This window comes from Oenanthe melanoleuca, chromosome 1 (genome assembly GCF_029582105.1).
Source record: "Oenanthe melanoleuca isolate GR-GAL-2019-014 chromosome 1, OMel1.0, whole genome shotgun sequence".
In the NCBI taxonomy this organism is placed as follows: Eukaryota; Metazoa; Chordata; class Aves; order Passeriformes; family Muscicapidae; genus Oenanthe; species Oenanthe melanoleuca.
The window spans coordinates 33,070,292-33,093,650 of NC_079333.1; the positions used below are offsets into that span (position 1 = coordinate 33,070,292).

Consider the following 23,359-nt stretch of genomic DNA (forward strand, 5'->3'; position numbering starts at 1 on the left):
GAGTCATCCTTCTCTAACTAATGGACTAGACATATTCTCTTGGGGTCAGATAATGTAATTAGAATTATTTACTGAGCTCTTGAAGAAAAGATAATGATCCTTTCAGCTTGCAACCTAGAATCTTTTGTTCTTGCTTAAGGTGCTGTACTCTTGTGAGTTCTGGAAGAAAGAAAATATTAACAGTTTTGTAGGGAAACTTAAGCTGAAAAGGTTAGACAAAGAAGCAAAGGATAAAGAGAAAGCTTAAGAGCCTGATATCTCCATACTGATATATGGAGGTATATATCTACCTGATACATTCCATAGTTTTGCAGTCATTCTCCCATTATAAGTATTTTTACCTTGATTTCTGTTCTCTGACTGAAGAATAAATAAAGTCCATATCAATTTGTTTTTCTGAGGAGGCAACTAAAAAAAAAAAACACATTTCTTTGGATAGAAAGAATCTATGAATGCTGGCCATTCTGCAATGGTAACTCTACTTTTGAAAAGCAGTGTTGTCCCACTAATACGACTTAGCTGGAGTTGTCTGGATGATAACTAAGACCTGTGGATTACTACAGGATTTAGTGTCATGATGTTGGTCTGCGGAGTACAGATTACTCCCTTGTTCCTGGGTCTGTAGTTGGTTCCAGTTAGCTTTGTTGTGGAGCTGCAAGTGAGCTAATGTGTATTGGCAGGACCATTTGGTCTTCTGGGGCTCTTAGCTGCCACACTGCACTGCTTTGGGTTTCTCTCCAGGGCACCATATTGCACAGAACAAGGGAACAGAATGGTCATTACCAGTTGTCACCTACTATATGTCCAGTAAGTGCCTAAGGATTGTACTCGTCTTCTTTACTTACAAGTTGGCTGAAGTGTTTATCGGGTTCTCAAGGATGCCTGCAGTTTCTTGAAAGTAAAAATCAAACTCAGATGAATATAGTGAAGCTTAAACCCTTAAAAAGGGCTTTTTCCTTACTTCAAGTCCTTATCTGCTTTGAAGATAGCAATAACAATTGGTGAACCTCTGAGACCCTGACCTTCCCCCATAATAAAGTATCTCTGATATTTATTCTGTCCTTTTGGCATAATTGTTGCATGTGTTCTATATTTAACTATCCAGCGTCCTTCATATTGAATTTATACTAGCAAAGTTTGGTAGAATATGTTCATTCTGTTAAAGAGCTTCGATGAGCCAGTGTGCTGTATGAAGAGCTGTCTAACTAATTTTAATTTGTTACCTGTGTGGGGGATTCTGCAGACCTGAATTGATTTAGGTGTATGCATAATATTTGAGAGCAGGCCTGAGGAGAGCAAATTGGAGATACTAATGGATGAGAAGCTCAACATGACCTGGCAATGTGCACTGGTAGCCCAAAAAAACTGTATGAGGTCCCTCCCAACCCAAACCTTTCTCTGATTATGATTATATGACAAAGCAACTACTGTATGGATTGGTGAAACTAGTAGGATCTCTTCTGTTGGACTTGTGTTATCTTGGATGATGAGGCACATCTCCCCCTGGCCACAGGTCTGTCACCATCTGTAACTAACTTACAGGCATAGTGCATATCCACCAATAAATGGGAAAAGAAATCACAAAATAAAATGGGTGGAATGTATGTTTCTCCCTTCTTATAAGGGAGAAAAAAGCCTACCGGTGTGGAAAGGCATAGAATCATAGTAGCATGGTTTGGTTTGGGTTGGAAGGGACCTTAAAGACCCTTTAGTTCCATCATTACCAGCCTTGGGCAGTGACACTTTGCATAAGACCAGGTTGCTTAAAGCCCCATCCGGACCATGAAAACTTCTGGCATTGGAGTAAACCACCAAACCCAACCTTTGAATGATACCTGGAAACTTTGTGATATAGTACTTTTTATCAGAAGGGAAGCACCAGCTTTATGTTCTTTTCCAAGTTTGACCCGTTTCAAATAACTGTGTTCTTTTTGTTTTGATTTGGGTTTGTTTTAAACAAAAGCAGCAGCACAACAGCATGACAAAAACCACCCTAAATTCTCAGAGTTCTAATAAACTTAGGTAAAGTTTCATTCTTCCTACATGTGCTAAGACTCCTAATCAATACCCAGATCAAGTGTTCTTTTGCTGTAAAGAGTAACATTTGATGGTTGATTTTTATGTATAGAAACATACCAGAAATGAGAATATTTTTAGCAATCCATATTTGCTTCACTGATTGTCCTTTCAGACATGCAGAAGGACACATTCATTTACAATATGCCTTTTTCTTTTATACCCAAAATACTTACAGACATATCTCAACAAATGTACTGCACAAGAGCAATAGAGTCTCAGTTAATCTAGTACTTTGGAATTTTCTCTTTTCAATTGTCCTCATTTGCAAAGAAAGGATGGCCCAGTAGTTAAGTCATTAGCCTGCTGCTTTGGAGATGGATTTTACTGCTCTTAAGTTGTAGATTCCCTTTCCAACTAGGACAAATCTGTCAGATAAGAAGAATGCAGCTCCATCTAATGAGGACATTGAGGGTGATTATGTTTGTCCTCAGATACTGTAGTAAATGCTCAAAGTAAGACAGAGGGAATTTTATTAGTATTCTAATAAAGAAAATGTGATTATCATACAGTAGATCTTGTAGCCTACAGTCAGTGTGGGAAACATAGAATTTTACTTGAGTAAATCCTTTATGCATCAAGCATCAAGCATTCTCTTTTAAATTGTATGCTTTTTTGTAGGACAGAATTTTTATTATGACAGCTCTTTTATCACAATGTGAGATTTCCTTAAGAGCAACCCTAGTTGTCCTTACTATGGTTCATAGTAATTGAATGGAGCATGAGTGTCTTAAAGCAATTATATTGTTTAGCCAAACCGTTTTAATGAAGTCTGTAAAGCAAGTTATTACTGATTTCTATCACTAAGGTACATGTGACCCAAATTTATTAAGGAAGATGGTAGGTATGAGTGTTTGGGTAGACTCCAGTTTGAATCAGGTATGTGTTTTGGAAGGACTAAGTGCTGTGTCTTATTGCTTGTGAAGCATATTGCATTGAGTCTGTCATCTGGCAGATTTGGACTTGATGATCCTTCATGGTCCCTTCCAGCTCATGTAATTCCGTGATTCCCAGTGAACTATTCTTCATTTTACAGCGCTGCTGACAAAACTGTGTTTGGTCCAAAGCAGCAGCTGAGGCACTGAGCTGAAGCAGTGTGGTTCTTTGTTTTCCTGGCAGGGTCAACGACTGCATCTTGCGAGTGAACGAGGTTGACGTGTCGGAGGTGTCGCACAGCAAAGCCGTGGAGGCGCTGAAGGAGGCCGGCTCCATCGTGCGCTTGTACGTCCGGCGAAGGAGACCTATACTGGAGACCGTCGTGGAGATCAAGCTCTTCAAAGGGCCGAAAGGTAGGTCAGGAAATTAAAGGACATCTATTTAAACTTGGTGCTTAACCTCTCTTGTGGCTTAAATGGCATCTGGCCTTGTTGATTTGCTAGCCGGTTGACCTGTCAAATACTGAAATGTAGTTCATTTAGGCTGGTGGAACTTGAATTCATGGTTCTCTTCCTGAAATGTAAAGGAGTTCAAGGAGTTGTGGTGTGCTTTGTTTGGTATAGAGATATTCATTACTTTCTAAAGACACACAGAGAGTATATGTGGCAGCACATATACTATCTCTAAAGTTCCTCTACTCAGGCCTTTGACTTACATTTAAGGTGCTGTTGAATATGGAGTTTCTGAATTCTTCCTCTTTTAAGAAGGCTTTTGGATTATCTAGTTTACCCTCTCTACTTTCATTATGGTTTTTTCTAGTTATCTTTGGAACAGGAAGATGAGAATATCAACTTACCCGTATCCATAGAAGAAATTTATTTTATTCTTCAAGAAAATTATGTGGAAATCTAGCACAAAACCTTCACTATTCTAAATGAGCTTTATCTCTTCCATTAGAACCTTCTGGTTATAGAACAAAAAGCCAAATTCCTTTTTAGAAGCATTTTTCTCATTCCCGATTTCTGGACAAAGAAAACATGTATTTTCATGCTACATGTGAATATGTGAATATGTGAACAGAATGGAATGAATGGCAGTTAATTTTTTTTTGATCCATAATGGTTATTTCATAAGCAGGTCTTATGTATATAGATATATATATATATATGTGTGTGTGTATGTATGAAATGAAGACTTTTGCATGTATCTTAATATTTGCAGTGCACATGAGATTACTTTCCCTGTTTTATCTATAGTGAATAATCTGCATCTTTTTCTGTGTTCTCCCTTACATGTCCCCTCATGTGAATATTATAGTATGCTTCTCCATAGGGGTTTTTAATACCAGTAATAGATTATATTTAATATATGGAGACATATTGTTGAGATTGACCTCTAATACTCAACAAAGATAGTGCAACACTGCAAACAGTGCACTCTTTGACACTGCAGTGTATTCATTGTGCTCTGCTTTTGGAGAAGAGTAAGATATATTTAAACATGAATCTGGTGGTAAATCCCCAAAAGCCTGGATTCTTGTGGTCAATTACAATGCTGGATTATTTTTCTAATAGAAAAGCATTTCTAATGGTATTTTATATGCATGTGAATTCACAGTAATAGTGCAGGCAGTGTTTTTAAAGATTTGGAATTAAACTAAGTGTGTGATGTGATAGTAATTTTGAGAGACCTAAGGCTAAAGAAACTAAAATTAACTTGTCCTTTCTGGTTGTGATGAAACAGTGAAAATTATTCACCATGACCAAATTTCTGCTACACTGTGAAAATGGACAAAAGAGGCAATCATTATCTAATAATGGGTTTGCATCATGTTTTGAGTGTATGCCTGAAACTATTTCTTTTTACAATTATTTTCATAAAACAGAATGGATACCAAAAAAGTGACTTTTAGGGCAAGCTAAAGAACTTTTGCTGCTTACAGCTGAAAATATGATTTTGTATCTATATTATTTTATGAAGTTTACTACAGATAAGTGCTTTTAATAATGAAGTTTATTGTTAAGTTGAATATATTTCTTTATACTTTCACTTTTATAGGAACAAGTTAGCTGGAAACTTGGATGAAAAATAAGTTGATGGGCTAGTTTTCTGCAAAAGCCAGGCGTTTTACCTTCATAATTCAGGCAGTAAGGAAGCATATTCTATTAGGCTTTCTGTATTCTACAGATAAAAAAGCAAAATTAGGAAAATAAATAATTTATAGTTGGGATGAAAATCTTATCAATACTATTTTTAATAGTATGAAAAAATTGCCCATTGAGAGGCATCAAACTCTTATCAGAAGTTAAGAATGAAACCAGTGACTCTTGGCTGTAGTCACTTCTATGATGCTTATCTCCTCACATTTCAGGTGATTTATTTGTGAACTGGTCTTTCACACCATTACTATGCAACATAAGAACTACTTAGTATTTATATAAACAGTGCTTCTTACTTCTCAGAGTGAAATTGGGATGTTTTGGTGTCCAGAGCAGGATCTGAAAATCAGCATGGTAGCTTCCACACCATTCCTTCTTTCCTACTCACAAAATTAATAAAGAAATCTGTTTTTGATACAAGAAGATTATTCCATACCAAACTTGGAGTAGCAAATATCTTCTCAATTTTTTTCCTGACTGTCTCTGTCACTATATAACCCAGCATTTACTGAGTTTATTCTTTACTGCCCTGAGAATTTGCCACATGAAAGCAACTCTTGGCTTCCCTAATACCAGGTTAATTCAGAGATCTCTAACTTACCTGTCTATGTGTAGTAGATTATACCTTTCAGCACTTGAAGTTGGTAAAGGAAATTGGCAAGGCTTTATATGTAGAGGTCCTTTTAATTTGATCTGAGGTATTCAGGATGAACTTTTACAGTTACTAGTCCATAGAGGTTAGTTGGATTTTTTAATGGAGGCTAATTTTTGTAGCTAGCAACCACCATATAAAAGACATTGATTAATTTGGTGAACGTATTTTAAACATCAGATATTAAATAAGCATTGTCTGGCAATGGCTTTAGGTGTGTGACAGGGAGAAGGGCATGGTCATGTGCTGCCAGGAGGACCTTTCTGAATGCAGATACCCATGCAGTTGTTCCTGTAGGCTCTCCTAGTGTCATATGTGCTAAACCTGTAACCCTTTAGTTTTATTTTTGGGGGCAGAAAAGGTAAACAAAGACACAAATGAGTTGTGTAACAGGAAAATCAAGGGTTCAAAGAGAGCTGCAGCTGTGTTGGCATTTAAAGCTGATCATCACTGACACACCTGATGGCAAGTAGTGGCAGGTAGCCATAGTCTGTGTCTTGAAGGTAATTGCTGTCATCCTTGCAGGCTCTTCCTCTCTTTCATGTGCTTGGGAGATTATCTTTTGTATGCCTCTTGCATGTCTCTTCAGTCAGGCTTACAATTCACTGCTGGCTTTGCAAAGGAGTGAGTGGCCAACAGTAGATGTTTTGTTTCAGTGGCTCCCAGGGCACTGCAGATTTTAGCAGCCAGCATCCCTACATAGGCAGCTGACAGCTGTAACAGAGGAAAGATGTACTTGCAGCATTTAAATCATTGGGATTTCGACACTGCTGAAAATCTTGTCGTTAAGTAATACACTTCTCTTGCTGTGTATTGAAACAAGACTAGCAGTAATGAGGATGGATTGGCCATGCTGCAGTGTTCATTCCTGGGGAGCAAAATGCAGGCATTCAAAACAAAGCAATTTAATGGCGCTGTCTGGCTTTGTAATATAACTTGTGCAATTACCTTCCTGTAAAACCCTGCAAAGAACTGGGTATGGGCAGTGAATTGTGAACTTCAGTCACTGCTCAGGGGTTCCAGGGCTCCATCCCATCTAACTGCATTTGACTGGAGGATTTTAAACCCAAGTAGTTCCACTGACCTCAAGATTTTCATGCTGTCCTATCACACTCCAAATACACTTTTACTAAACCCAGAAGCACTGAGTAGTATGATGATGCACAAGTGATAGATGTTAAACTTGATTTTTTTTTAAATTTCATTTTTTAAATGATCAGCAGAAAAATGGATTTCTACCATACTAGAAAATTTTTGGCCGCCAGAAAGTTGGGTAAATACAGAGGTCATGTAAAATATTGCCTACCAGCTTTGCCTACCTAGCTGATAATGTAAGCTCTGATATAATCTACCAGAAGAAAAGAAAAAAAAATTCAAGTAGAAAATAAGGATTCTTCTAAGTACAGGAGTGTTGGATCAGATGATAAACTTTTGACCTTCCTTCTATAGGAAATGTGGTGTCTTAAAAGACATCAAAACTGCAGAAATGAAGTTCAGGGTATGTGAAGCGGAACAGCTGAGTACCAGGAAACTTCAGAGGAGAAATGTCAGACATAAAAACAACCAGAAAAGGAGCAACATTAAGGACAACTAGTTTTGCTATGTGGATATTCTGGTGGCTTGAGTATAAAGTAATAAAGAAACAGGATTATTTTCCCACACCCTTCATGACAGTGCCTGTCATTACAGTGTTTGCACTGTGTCAGGATCCTGTCACGATGAGTGGAGCTGCCCTTCTGTTCACGACATTTTAGATGAAAAGCCTCTGGACAGACTAGCATCTCTGTCACTTTTTGATTTCTAAAAGCATGCTTTTTGCTCATTCCTGATGAATTCAGCCAGTTGCACATTCTCATGAGGTCTACCCCACACTGCTTTGGGCTAAAACATGTTTAGGGGCACTTAATTCTCTACTCTTTCTGTTCTCAGAATTATGGCCATATAAAACTTTTCTTTTAATCCATTTGGAGTGTGATTGTATTTGGGGTTTCAGATTAAAAATTAATGCATCTCTTAAGCACTGTTCAGCCCCATTCTCTATCTCCCTCTGGATGTCTATCCTTCTTATCTTAAATTTCTTAATCAGCAAAGCTTTAGCTCCTAAACCAGACACCTCAATAAAATATGCAAAACTAAAATGGGATGAATATAAAGGGCATAATGCGCATTTATTTGGGGAGTTATGTATATCTGTCTAAATGTTAGACTACGTCATTGGGCATAACCAGTTCCAGAGTTCCCATTTCGTTGTGTTCTGTGCTGAACTGAAGCACATGGTAGATTTTCTTTTCCTGTAATTGTTTGTTTTATTCTTGATGACACTGAATAAAGTCAGTGGATGGTAATGAAGCTTTTTTACTATACTAAGAAAAGAAGCAGTATGATTTAAGTAGTGTATTTTTTAACTCTCTGATAAGTTATGAGATTTTCTTGAGAAGATGCAGAGATTTTTCACCATCAATATAAGGTATGATTTCACTGTAGATTTATCTTGGATTGTTACTGAAATGTCCTTTAGTCCATTACTGTCTGTAGTTTCCTAGAGGTTCATGGTTCTTTTTTCGTAAGAATAGACGTATTTTAATTTGGATTGATGGCTTTATTGGAAATATCTTGTGTCTTCTGTTGCATAAATAGTATCCCAGCTTGCAGTGACAACTGAAATAGTCCCAAAAGTATGGTTCAATTATGTGTATTTCAAAATGTCTGCTAGGAAAAAAGTGTTCAATTCAGAATAGCAGAATAGAGGGTTCATGTAAAATTTGAAAGTGCTGCTGTCAGTAAGGAAAGGAGGAAACTTATGACTTTTATCTAGCAAAGCAAAGCCAAAAGTTACTTTTTTATCTTAGATAATACCTGCAGCACTAAAATGAAAGAAGGGGCTTTTTGCAAACAAAGAGCCCCAATTATTTATTTCCCAATTTCAGAGAACAGTGAGAGCTTTCAGATCTTGCTGTTTCATAATTGATTGCAAGTGCTTGCTTCAGACTGATGATGATACTTTTTCTTCTTTTTTTATTGCAACTATCATTTCCACTACTTTAATGATCTGTTTTCTCTAAGAGATTTAAAATATGCCATAGCAAGCTTTAGCATGTGGAAATAGGGAGTTCAGGCAAGTTAGGGAGATATTTTCTTAATTAAAAAATTAAGAAATTTTTTGTAAGATCCAAAGTATTTTCAGCAAAATATTTTTTTTCAAATTTTGAGCAAAATCTTTCCTTATGGTCTTTGAAGAATTTCTGTCTTATGATAATACCAGCTGTGAATTTACTTATGGTTTTCAATGTTCTCTTCCTTCTGTGCTCTTTGAATCCTTATCTAAAACAGAGCAAAATGGGGCAACTTAAAAGACAGAACCATATAAAAATGGGGAAGCAGGAGAACTTTCTCAAGTCTGGGATTAACAAACTATTTTGGTTCTCAACTCTAATTTAAGTACTTCATATTACTGTAACCATATCATGTACTTCAGGTATAAATAGAAAACCACCACAATTGAAAGTAAAATGCTAATTTTGTGAAATATCTTTGCTTGAAGGAACTCATATTTCCTCTAATTAGCAGAAAGTGCTCCATTAAACACTAATATATAATTTTCCAGTTTTAAAATAGTGGCTCAAACTGTCATTTGTAAGTTAACATCACTAAAAAAGCACGGCTTCCCTGCAGGCTAGGATTGCCTAATGTAGGAATGTGTGAGTATCTGATAGTTTATTGCATGAAAATTTTATTCTCTTGAAAATCTGTGCTGTAAAAGCCTCTGCTGTTTTCCAGTCATATTTTGACACAATTGTGTTGCCAGTGCCTGATGCAGTAGAAGTCGTAGGTTATATCTGCACCTTTTTATTTCCCAGACTGAGGATCATGTTCTCTAATTTAAGTGGTGATAAATGCATAGGGCTGCTATTATATTCTTCTTTATGGTATAAATAAATTATCAAATGTATTGTCTGCCCTTGGTCACTAAAGGCTTGCCATTTCATTTGGGTAAGTTACCATATATGAGGTTTTTCTTTTAAAAAACCCACATTGATTCTGTGAAGGAGTTCCTTCCATTCCTGAGGAAAAGTAGTTCTTGTATACAATTTCACAAAGTAATAGTTATTATTAGAATGGCACTTCAGTTCTATTTTTTCTGGCTTTTTCTTTTTGTCTTTAGTGGAGAAAGAAGGTAATGTTATGTTTTTTGTTAGAAGTACAGTTTAATGGCAGGAAGTGATAAGGCAGCTTATCCTCACATCAGAACTAATTCAGCCATCTTTGGAGATTAATAATCAGTCATTAAAGAAATTATTTTCCCAGTGTAAAAGGATATTTTCAAAGGGAATTCAGAATTCCACCTTCTGGCTGGATGTCTCAGCTAAAACTAGAGCTATCATTTGAACTGTAGGATATTACTTACTTGAAGTCTTTTATATTTTCACTATAACTATGATTTTCCCCTTTTCTATTTAACTGTCATTTTCCATTGGCAGTTAAGAAGTAAACAGCATGTCTGGGAAGACTGTGCAGCAATATTATATGCACATATTTTGTCTGTTTTTCCCTTGAAACCATTAAGCTCTTAAGAACTCTCTAAGCAGTTCTGAAGAATCCTGTGTTTATATGCAAAATGAACATCTAATCTCATAGTAGATTTTAAGTATCATTTTCCAGAAATCATTCACAAAGAGTAAGGTTTACACTGATATGAACATTGCTTTCTGCTGCTCCATCATGCTATTTCTGAAGATGTGCTGTAGCAATTTCAAAGTGCAGTGCTGTATTTTTAATAGCCAATTGAGATGGCTATAAAAATCCAGCACTGTGCATTAAGATCATTACTAAATTGCTTCAGCAATACTTACTGATGAGGCAGCTTCAGCAGAACACATTTCATCTTAATGAACTGTGGCTGCAATAGAGCAAAAACAGCAGCTCAGGGAAAGATAGATGTGCAGGTAGGCTTGGATGCCAACAAACTGGAGATTTTGTTTCAAGAAAAGTAAGTTTTGGTTGGTTGCTTTTTGTTTTCAGTGGAGAAGGAAAAGAAGTCTGTCATCATTTTCATTACAATTGGAGTTAAATGGTAGAAGATAGTGCTATGAAAATGTGTCACATCAGACCAAATTCAACCATCTTCAACTAGCTAAGTAGATCATTGACACTTCAACTGACAAAATTTTCTGTGCTTTCTGAATTAGGTAGGAATTAAGTATTATTATCTAGTTGCCTAGATAGTTTCATCAGCTCTGAGCAGAGACAACAAAGGGTATGGTGCTCCAGTGTGACTTTGGTTTTTATTGTTCTATCATGAGGTGTTGACCCTTTTGCTGTGGTCAAAGTTACTTCTGAGGTTTTTGCTGCAAATCAAAAGCTGTTAGCATGGCTAACTAGATTCCCCTGGGTCTATCATTGTCACCTTCACAGGTTTAACTGTTATTTTGTCTGAAAATTTGAGAGAAGGAAGATATCTACCTTTTTTTTTTTTAATAGCTTCCTTTAGAGACAGGGCTTATTAATTTCTGAGCTCATCTTTTGGATAAGTGATGGATGCATCTCCAGCTTTGGTTCATATGGCATCCTTCTGAGTGACAATAAAGCCAACCATTTAAAAATTCTGTACTTGATTTATCCTGTCCTTGTGGAAATGCTTCAAAGGAACTTGCTTTCTAAATGGATTTCCCAGTTACATAATGATCTCCAGCGTGCTGCTTGAAAAGTTTCTTGGAACATCTTTTGTCTCGGGCTTGTATGAAAAACTGTGATGTGGGTGCTTTGGGATTCTTCTTGACACTATGTCCTTTTACTCTCTGCAATTTTTAAAAATCCAAAAGTAAGTGCCTTTCTTGGGTTTTTGGTTTTTTTTTTGTCTATGCCAAATGTGAGGAAAATTCCCCATGGATCTTGGCCTGCTTTTTTTTCAGTTCTAAAGTTTTGTCCTGACTAAATGTAAGTCTCATAATTTTGTCATTACAGCATGCCTTTGTACTCCTTTTTTCCTCTAGGTTTTAAATTTCTGGGTCAGAAAATAGTTTCATCATTTCCCTCCCCATTCTAGAGTGCTATGTAAGAGTTAAAAGGGGAGTTAGAGAAGATCCCTTTCATTATGTTTGCCAGTGCTATTTTCATCAGGAGGACAGGAGATGCAGCAGACAGTGTAGCTGTCTGGAGTGTTAATTGTCTCATCAGAATTTCCAGATACACCATAAATCAAAAGATAGGGAAGGACAGTGGCGTCATTTGCTAAACTACTTGGCTGAGCATGGAAAAAAGTCTTTCTGTAGACAGGAGGCCAGCATCATTTTTTCTGTTTCTTAGTGGAGGAATGAGAATTTCCTAGGGAGTGGCAGTTTTCTTGGCCTTTTTCTCCTCTTCCTATCTGATCCTTGTTTTGAATTCTTCAGGTCAATTTAAGAGAATTATTATTATGCTTGACCTTTCACCACTTTAATAATAAATATTTAATAAATATGACAACTATTGCTGGAGCCTGATTGGCATCCTGATGCAACAGAAGATGGGGATTAGCCTGCTGTGTAGAATATGTTCATTGACACAACATCTTTCATTTCACCTGGGTAGTCTGAATCCTTATGTTTTCTCCTTTGGAGACCTTCATCCTTTTTTGAATATAAAGCCTAATGTGCAAATTAGTCACATGAAACTACAGAACAGAGTTTTCATCCTTTATCGTTTAGTTAATTACCTATGTAGCAAGTTCTGTCTTCTGGATAGTTTTTAGATGTCCACATCTTTATCAAGACATCTGCTGTCATGAAGACAACACACATCAGCAAAATATTGCATAGCCATGAAGAACACCTTTAAAAGAATGAATGGTATTTAATTAAATTTCTATAGCATGAGGGGCTGTAGCTCTTCATTTTTGCCTCTTCATTTTTCTTGCCTCTTTTTGCCCTGTAATTGTAAGCATGGGCAGACAGTATTTTAAGTCTTCTGAGAAAGGCATTACAGATTCTAATGGTGGAGAGACAAAGCTGGCTGCAGCTTTAGAGATTCAAGTGATGTGGTAAATAAAATATCACCCTGCAGCCTATTTAAAAATTATTTTAGATTGTCAATATTGTTCTTCTGTTTGGAGTAGTTGAAAAGAAAAAGTAAGGAGTTACATTAAGGCATCTCTGAACATGTGAAGGAAGTAGCTGTCTTAGAAGTCAAACACCAAAGTGATTAATTGCAGTAGTTGTTCATCTGGCTATTTCCAGTCCTTTCTGGACTACCCTAGTCCTTTCTGCAGGTCTGCCACCCTCATTTGCTTTCAGTATTCCAAATTTTAGATGAAATTTCAATTATCCTTAATTAAAACAAAAGAAATAATACTTTTGTCAAAAAGAAATTTCCCTATATCATTTTAGCTTTGATTTGTTATTTTAGAACATTTATCCAATGGCTTTGAAGAATTGCTCTTCCTTCATCAGTTGGGGGGGGGTGGGTTTATTTGTTTGTTTGTTTTATGTCTCTAAACAGTATATTAGAATTCCTAGAAATGGCAGCTAGTTTTTGGAGTCCACATGGAAGACCCTTTGCTGTTTGCCATGGAACACACTGTCCATCTGATCATTCTTTGCAATTGAACTGTCATAAGATAAGAGACGAAGAAGTGCAGGCTCTGGGACTCTGGTGCAAAAATGTTCTGCCTGTATCACATCAGTGATGTGTACAAAGGGCAGCTGAGCTTTTATGTGCAGTGAAGGTTCCTCTATTGCAGACATGGTGAGATTCTTACAGAAACAAAGTAGAGCCTTGCTGTGCCAGAGTCTTGTGCTCCCTAACATGTAGACAGCTGCTCTTCAATTCTTCTTTAGAGTTGGCAGTAAAGCCATGGTTTTATGGCAGTATCACTTGTTCTTCTTACCTTGCAGAGACTCATTTAAGATTTTTTTCATTCAGAAATTCTGCTACTTGTTCCAATGACAAACTGATAAATTTTTCTCAACATTAAGCTTTTGGTGTGCTTGGTAGATGAAAAAAAAGTACTGTGACCTCTTCCAGTGCAGATTTTGGCTGTTGCATGAGAAAGGCAAGGAGGTAGCTTGATGCTTATGTCTGTAGTGGCTAATTTTGGAGAAAAATGCACCTCTGAGGGCTTGAGAAAGCAAATTCTATCTGTGGAGGAAATCTCCATGGAACCAAAAACACTTGGGAGTATATCCAAAATATTCCAAGAGCACAAAGCTCTGTGTTCATTACCTGGGATGTTGGCTTGTGAATAGTTGTGAGTAGCAACTGATATGAGCAAACAACATACCTCCTCTTGGATTCTTTAGGAAAAAAAAAAAATCCTATCATTATGTGTTGATAGGAAGAAATAGTTGCAAAGCAAGATTTTGGAGCTTCATGACATATAGAAAAGGGTATAATGACACAAAATCTCTTTAGGATATGATAAAAGATATGTTGCATAAGCTAAAAGAACAATAGCCCCAAGATATGCTTGACATGTTTATTTTGGGAAGTGATATTTGCAAATAAGGACATGATAGACTTTTCTTCCTCAAAACTGTGTTTTGGTTTTTGTTTGTTGTGTTTCTTATTCAAAACAATTTGTAGGCTCTCTTATGAAATTAATAGAAAGGCATATTATTCACTCTAACAGAGAGAACTGAAATAAGGCAACACAAAATTACAGCAAATAATTTAGTAAAATTGTTTATTGTGGGCACATTTACATTTTATATACTGTAATTGAAAAATAAACTCAGTGTATCCACAGTCTCTAGGCCAGATGTGTATCATTTCTAAATTCAAATTATTATCAAATGTCACAGCCAAAATTTTTGAAATTTATTTTTAAATTGCAGTTTTAAATACTACTATAGCAAATCAGACCCCCTCTAATGCAGGGTAGTAGTTTTATAGACATACTTGGCAGTCACAGAGATGTTGTGATTATAGGTGCTGTCTAGACAAGATGTGAGAAGTGCCTGCCTTTTTGCTGGCATCAGTTTTCACAGAAGGATCCTCTCTGATATGGTTTGCTATCATGATCAAAATCAGCAACAGAGAGACAAGATCTCAGCCTCAAATGAAGAAGCAATAGGTCTGGCAGCACTTAGAGAAGCCAGATACTCACACACTCACAGGTCCTGATGGTCTTGATGGCAGACCACCAGAATGTATCTGATGACATGAGTGCTGACAATGGTTGGGCTTGAGCACCCATGGGGAGAAAGTAGGGAGAAAAACTGGAAAGATGAAGCAGAAAATGCATCCTTATTGAAGTGAACAAGAGGAGCTGAGGGGCTGTGAAGCCATCAGTGTATTTTCAGAATCTCAGAAAAATTAGAAAAGCAGGAAATCTGTTTATAGGCACCTAGAAAAAGGTTGAAAAGTAATGATAACCAGAGGAGACCATACTTCCCTTCTGCAATGCTTCCTCATTTTTCTCAGATGATTCCATGTGCTGGGAGGGTTCAGCCCTGGAAGTGGTCTGGAAAAGCAAAGATGTAATTGAGCAGGGTCCACTGCAAGGTGCTTTCACCAGAAATAACCACATAATCTGCTAAACAGTGCTAGCATAAAGCTGTAGGAAAAGAATCATGTGGAAGAGTAGCTAGAAGTTTGTTAGCTGTAACGTCTTGTCTCTAACACATCCTGATGTGATGAAACATTCAAATGCTATATTTGGTTTTATAAATTGAGGTATGGTATATAAAACATAGGAGCATTCCTTTCATCCTTCACAGGCAAAGCTTTGAGCTCTGTACTTCAAGAAGGGTGTATGCCAGTTGGAGGGACTCCAGGGGAAAGCTGTAAAAATGATCAGAGATTTAGAAAGCCTGTCCTACAATGAATAAATGAGTGATCTGAAGCCATTTATCTGAAATACCAAAGACAAAGTGGGAGGTGGGGGCAGTTTATCAGCACCTGATAGCAATCTTGCCTTGCAGCACATCTTTGAAGAGTGAGTTTGCACTCTGTGCTCCCTAGGGAGGGTGTGAAACAAAATTTAATAGACAAATAATAAACAAGATTTCTGCTAGATGTAGAAGAAATGAGGATTGTGATTGCCAGGGAGGACATCAGGTCTGTAGCATGGGAAATACCTGGCTATGCCAGACAGCCATTTTTTAGACATACTGCAACTGCAGTTGCTTCTGCCTCAGGTTGAGAAGAATAATGATCTATTGAGTTTCTTCTTGTCCCAAGATTCATAGCAAAATTTTCTCATTTCACCATACTTTGAAGACAAAGAGAAGGCATGGGGCTCTTTAAATCCTCCATCTGCAAAAATGAAGAGGATGTCTTCCAGACCAAAAAACATGTCCTTTTCCTGTCCTGAATAGAATTTTATATTTTTAATTTCCATCTTTTTTTCCTTTAGGAGAGATAAAACATTTTAGAAAAAACTGTGAATGGGAAAATATTAATGAATTTTAGAACAGATAATGTTGTATCTTAATCTGTATTTCTCTGTCTTTTCAACTTATCTGTTGCTCAAGCCAGGATCATGCTCCTTCGGAACAACTTGATCTGGTGGGTGGCTGATTCTTCACCCCAAAGTTTTCACAGCATATTTCAGTATTTGGAGTCAGATAAAAACTGCCTTGCTTTCAACTGCACCAAATCTTTTAATGCTAAGTCTTTACTACATTTAAACAGGTTTTTTCCAGCTCCAATCAGAGCTGAGTTTCTTTACACCTAAAATCAGTCTTGTGGGCTTCGGGTGAGTCTCACTGGTATGAATCTTTTCATCCAAACAGCTGCCTAAATTTTCCAAATGGGGCCCAGAAATGGCCTGTGAATAAATCAAGATGTTAGTACATTCATTCTTTCCCCCAGGGTTTCATTTTTCATTGGAAATGCTGCATATATAGTTCTCAGAGACTGACCTACACCTTGGCTCTGGCATTACAGGAAAGTTCAGTGTTTATTATTAGTTGAAATAGCTGATGGAAAGGCCATGTTTATATCCCTCCTAGCTAGAACCCCTCAAGGGACTAACAGCAGGGTCTTGTGTTATACTATATCTCATTAAGAGGGAAACTCCTGCTTGCAGAAAATCTGTGGTGTAGCTCAGGCTTGAACAACCGTATTTTTTAAGTGTTATACTCTGCATTTCAATTCTGCTGAGCACAAGTTCTTAGAAAATCTTTAATAGTCTGGAACCAGTCTGAAAAAAATCTGTAATTCTGTTTCAAATTTGAGTTCATGTTCTCTTTCTAGTTAGATATGCTAGAATACAATTCCCTGAGAAAAAAAATATTTGGCATAATTTCTGAGAAGTCATAGAATCATACAATGATTAAATAATATTTTGGGTTGGAAGGGAGCTTTAAAGGTTGTCTACTCCCAGCCTTCTTGGAATGATCCAGGGTATCTTCAACTAGACCAGGTGTCTCAGACCCCCATCCAACACACTTGAACATCCCCTATCCTTGAACACTTCCAGAGGTGGGGCCTCCAGAGCTTCTCTGGGCAACCTGCTCCTTACCACACGTACAGTGCAGAATTTCTCCTCAATATCAAATCCAAATCTACCCTCTTTGAGTGTAAAGCTGGTACCCCTGCACTGTCACTAGAGGTCCTGTCCTCATCTTTTTTAGAAAGACACAAGTGTCTGACTTCACTCATCTTACTCTGTGAGAGTATAGGGTGCTTCTCACTGGCAAATAAAACATTTTTGCTTCACTTTGCTTCCTAGAGTGCTGCAAGACAGCATCATCAGTAAGCTGAACTAAGGGACCAAACTACAGTTTGAGAGAGACAAAAAGAATCAAAGTAAAGTGCAATGACTCATGAATCCGTTTTCTGAGTGTCTTTGCCTTATTACTTCTGTTCAATAAGCACCATCTATTTTCCTTCTCAGTATCATTTATATACCTGTTCAACTTTTAATATCATGGCTCCATAGATTGCCTTACATAAAAAAGCAAAATTATATGTACATTTGTGCCTTGATTTCTCTCTGTGTTTTTAAGAAGGAAGTAATGGAATGGATGACAGATTGATTATTTACAGCTTGATTGCAAATAGATAAGAGGCTGCAAGATGAACTTTGATTTCATTTTGTATTTTCAAGCTTCAACTTAATTGACAGACAGCTTTTCAGTAAAGTATTTCTGTTCAGCTTTGCAACAGGGATGAGAAGATAAATGTTAAATTTTCCTCATCAGCTGGAGGACAAATAAAAGAGATTGATGAGTTTGTCCCTGACACGTATGGTTTTTAAACAGATCCCAAACTGAAAGATTGCTCCTTCTGTCTCCATTTTATTGGTGACAAATTATTAGATATTTCTCGAAGAGCCATTCAATTTAGCAGAGACCCAGCTATACTCATTTAAAGATATATCACCTAATGTTATACAAAGCAAATAGCATTTCTCCCTGAATTGGAATACTTTTCTCCTGTGTCAAGTCTGTAGATTTCAAAAATTAATCTATATCAGAAAAAAAAAAAAAAAAAAAGGCAGGAAAAGCCCAGATTTACATAGTATAAAGCCTTAAAAATTTTAACATCTCATCACAAAGTAAAAACTACTTTAAGGTAGATCTTGATGTGCTCATCTAGAGGAACAAATGCTTTTCATTTGCATTATTAGTAGATGAAATATCTTGTTCTGCTGTCAGTAATTACAGTTATTTGTGCAGAAAATGACATAGGTACTATTTGTTAATGACTGGCAAACTGTGATCGAATGTCAGCATAAATTTGGTTCCTGTACCTGAAATAACTGGTGTATTTTGTGCATGGAAAGTGAACCATGTTTCAGGATTTGAACCCAAATTAATATGTAATGTAAAGACAATAGCAGGCTCTGGGTCTTCTCACTGCAGTCATTCCTGGTGTCTGTGACTGCCTGTCTGTCTCTTGGCACTGCAGAGGAGTCCCTGTTACTTTTTTCCTTTGCCCAAACATTATGTGTCTGAATTTGTGTAGCATCAGGAATTAAACAAGGTCAAGTGGACTTTCATGAACAGTGAGTGAAAAGAGAAAAAAAAAAAGCTTCCAAGATTTTGTTGAATTGCCTATGGAAGAGAGGAGACAGTCAGGGAAAGGGGACTTCTCTTGGTTTTACACCAGTGAGATCTAGATCATATCCCATCTGATCCCGTGCTGATCCCATTTCCAGATGCTTGTCTTCAAAATTAAAGCCTTAGAGAGCTGGTTGATTATTGGTTATGAAAAATGGCATTTTTAGCAGGAGGTGCAGTTTAAATAAATGTGGCTAGAAAGGCATATTTATGGTAATGAGGCTAATTGCCTTAAAATTCTGGAAAAAATGGGACAGTAGAGATAATTTGATTTCCCCCTTTTTTCAACCTGTGTGCATTAACTATATTCTAGATAAGACATTTCACAATGTATGCGAAGGTAGTTAAATCCAACATTCTCAAGCTTTGTGCTTCTCTTGGAAGGGTGGGTTAAAGATTTCATATTTGGTTCTCTAGTCAGGAAAAGAGCTTTGTATTACCAGTGTATCTTTCAGAACATAAAATTGCAGATATATTGAATAAGCATTATTTTTACTACAGTTTTCTTCCACTATAGATCTGGCTTAGCTCTCAAGAGCCTTACAAACCTATGATTGTTAACTTCTTTTTCTCTCTCTTTAGCTTAGGAGAGCAGTTTTATTTTTCCCTTTCCTTTCAGCAGGACTTGTGCTGTAAAGGCATATTTTTATTGACTGTTTTTCAGGTGTATTAATAGCCTAAACTGCCATTTATGTCCTACTCACTTCTGCTACTTGCTCCTGTCCCTGCATCTTTCCTTCTTCCCACATCATTCCGATTGAGTTTGCAGGGCAGCAGTGGTGACCTTGCAGTGCTCTCCATAGGAGTCACAGATCTGTAATGAGGGGCCACGTACAAGAGTGTTCTGCCAGCAAAGGGGACGTGTCAACCCAGCACCATCCTCATCTGCCAGCTCCTACTGCTGCCATCCCTGTGAGTGATGGTCAATATGCACCTGCTCTGTCATTCAGGTTAATTTGGCCTGGTTTTCATGCCATTTTCAGTTTGCCATTTGGCTGGAACATTTTCATGGCTAACACAGGGCAGGCAGTGGGAAAGAAGGCAGAGAGCACATCTGAATTGTCTCTTTTGGTGTTGGTGAGTTTTTAGGTCAGCATATGACAATTTTAAAAATGCACTGTGCAGCCTCCCACCTGGCTTTTTTACTGCTAATTCAGGCAACTGGCTGCTTAAAATCATGGAAGGGTTTGGGCTGAAAGAGACCCTAAAAACCGTGACATTCCATCCTTCTTGCCATGGGCAGTGACACTTTCCACCACACCAGGTTACTGAAAGCCCCATCCAGCCTGGCTTTGAACACTTTCCCAGGATGTCTTCTTCATCTGTAATCTTGCATAGTCCAGTTGGCTTCTGCCCAAATGAATGAAGGAGCAGGAGTGAGGATGGGATTAAATAACCCAAAACAAAACCAAAAACATCTTGCCAAGAAAAATACTAGTAATACTAGTAAAAAAAAAAAAAAAGTATGAGACAAAAATGAGTAGCCTTTAGCAGTCCCTTCATATCACATTCAGCCATTCAGGCCACTTATGCCGTGTTTAACATTATTCCCTGCAAGATATAAATGATCCTGTCACCAGGCAGCCAGCCAGATGATGTCTACCCTGCTCAAAAATTCTGGTTTTTAGTGCCTCTGGATCTGAGGATTATTTGTCCTAGTGGGTGCACCAAAAGTATTCAGAAAGTTTCCTGCATGAAAAGGAAGTGACCATTCATTCAGTTCAGTTGTAGGCATATGGAAATGTGGGAAGAGAAAGTCATTTAAAATCTTCAGATATAAGCAGTAGTCCTGTTCCTAAGTGGTAATGTTGAATTTTTCTGTTTCAAAACACTAATCTTCACTTTTTAAAAAACCTAATTTGACTGGTCTTAACATGAAATGTTTAGACTTGGTATATCATGTGTTTATTTCCAAAAGAACCAAACTGCTTGCTATAATTCTTGGAGTGTCAGTATATGTCAATAATGAAATAATTTTCTTTTTCTTTCACTTACACTGGTAAAATTGTGACAGTGTGGTTTAATAGGTTTTTCAGTGAACTAGAATCCTCATTAATGCTTTGAAAGTCAGATCATTGTGAATAATTAGGAAAATTCCCTGATCTTCTCAAGTCCAATTTTGAAGTATTCTTATGAATTACTGTTATGCAATTAGGCCACTGCTTGTTGTCTATGCTTTATGGGAATTTTATTCCTAATTAATTTGAATAAATGTAAAAATACAGGATAAACACAAATTCTAATGAGGCTCTAAGTGTATTTTCCTAACTTGCTGTTTCCTTTCTTTTCTGCTACATCTGAGGAGAATGTATCTTTAGGGATAAATATATGCAAGCCAAAAATAATAATGGGAAAAACATTTAACTGCAAAGCAATAAAAAAAAAAGGAATTGTTTCCATTTGCTTGTTAGAGAACTTTTTTACAAATTCCTACAAATAGCAGTGTAATTTAACAAGATGTGTTTTCAAGGCTTTATGAAAGATTATGGAAAGATTAGCTTTACTATTATGATGATATAAACCAATGCTTTATCTACTACACCTACAGCATGATTGTTTTTAAACATCCACTGACTGCCTTGCAGCTTTATTAACATTTGCATCATAATCTCAATTTCCCATCATTTCCTTTCTGGCTGGAAATGTAAATTATATTTTTTACAAGGAGTGTAATGCTGTCTCCTGAGAATGGATTTCTTTCTTTCATATTTTAACCTAGTAAATTTGGCTGTAATATTTGATTTTGGTGCCTCAAAACTTATAAAGTAGTTGAAAAAGAATTGAAGTTGTTTATATTTGCTTCTGAGGCTACAGCTGAGTAACTCAGCGAGAAAATCCCTGAAATATCCAGATTATGTTTTTTCATATTCTGTACTCCTGTGTTTCTGACTTTTATGGTCTCAGATGACACTGATGAACCCTGTGTCCAAAGAGAAGATGTAATACTTTGCATTCCCTTGCCCCCAGCTAAAGACCAACCTCAGAGAATGCAGTGCTGGACAGGGGTTTTCCAGGACATCTCAGCAGGAAGCTGTTTTGGAACAGATATAAGGAACTGCAGTTAGCAGCATGGTAGCCAAATTTCAAAATTATATATGCTGAAAACCTGCTTGGATATTCTCAATCAAAGGTATGGAAATCAGTCTGCTATCCCTCCATCACCAGATAGCAGCTACCACCACAGTCTCTCCTCTGAGTTTTAGCTGGATGCCATTTTTCCAACCTTCAGTCCTTCAGAGAACTCTTTGTGATAGCATGAATGTACATATGCAGCAGTGTCTTGAAGCCATTTTAATCTAGAGATCAGTATCTCTGTTTTCATCAAGAATCAAGGACACACCTCTGCACGTTCTTGCACTGGGCTGTACAGCAAGTTTGTGTTACTATAATGTTTTAAATGTCAATGATGTTTTTTTCTTTTTATGAAATCAAGAATAGTTAAAATTAGAACTAACTGTGCTATTGTAGTTTACTTTGAAAATTTGAATTTGAGAGCTAAAGATACATGCAGATAAAGGCAAATAAGATGAAAAATTTCACTCTTTTATTTCTGTTATAACCTCACCCAAAATCTGTCTCCATACAGAAAAGTATCAGTGATCATTTGCAAAAAAAAGAATTCTCTTTGCCTGCTGTGTAATCCCAGGTGCCAAGCAGCATCCAGCCACAGCATCTCTTGTGAGCAGACTGGCCATAGTCAGTGGGAGTGCTCTGTGTGCTGCTCAGTCTGATCCTCAGTACAGGCTGTACTGTAATCTGGCATCCCTGATGCTTCAGGAGTATGGAGAGGTGATGCACTGGGAGCCAGAATGTAGGGATTAATGAAAATAATAACTATAAAAAAGGCTATGGGCAAGAACAAAATAAATGTGTAAAAATAGTTTGATAAATACCTGAAGGCATGAATATATAATGCCATACAGTGTAAGGGGGACAATAATTTTCACTTTGTGTAAGGTGGTTTTGGACAATATTCTTCTTACCTACTGGCACTGTACATAACTTTTATTCTGTCTGACATCAACTGGAAAATAACCTGAACCACTAGATATTTCTGAAAGAAAACGTCAAAACAATAAGGAAGATGCTTGAAGTTTTTAACCCAAGGCCATAAGAAAGAAACACCAGATAACAATATGCTGTGTTAGATGTATAGGGACTTGGGCTGCCTTCATGGCCTAGGCTATTATCCAGTTGTTAGTTACAAAAAGAGCCCTCTGAAATCCTCTGGGAGCAGGGTCTGAAACAAGAATTAACAATGGCAATTAAATCAGATAGATTTTAAATATGCTATGAATGCTAGTAAGAATCATACTGTATTTTAGATTGATTTTTCATCCACAGAACAAAATGTAGTCAAATTTTATTCACATAACTCCTTCTGGCATAAGATGTCACATGCATCAGGCATAAGAATTGCTATAAGAACTCAAATTGATATTTGACTCTACTGCTGTAACATGAAGGAGATGAGGTAAAGTGACTTCATATACTTGGGATTAATAGTTTCTCAAGAGCTGATTCATAAGATGAAAAAGACAGAGCTCTGTATAGGAAGACTGGTCCCTCTGTAACGTGTAATTATTGTGACACAAACTTTAATTTCTATTTTG

The 23,359-nt window shown here is 37.0% G+C and overlaps 1 protein-coding gene across 15 annotated transcripts in view; it reads left to right on the forward strand.

Moving 5' to 3' along the window:
- The window catches only part of DLG2 (discs large MAGUK scaffold protein 2), a 963,673-nt gene that overhangs the window by 665,271 nt on the left and 275,043 nt on the right, over nt 1-23,359 (forward strand). For all 15 annotated transcript variants that reach the window (XM_056503649.1, XM_056503680.1, XM_056503673.1 and 12 more), the window contains one exon: nt 3,196-3,365. In XM_056503649.1, the coding sequence (XP_056359624.1) occupies nt 3,196-3,365 (170 nt within the window). The remainder of the gene's footprint in view (nt 1-3,195; nt 3,366-23,359) is intronic.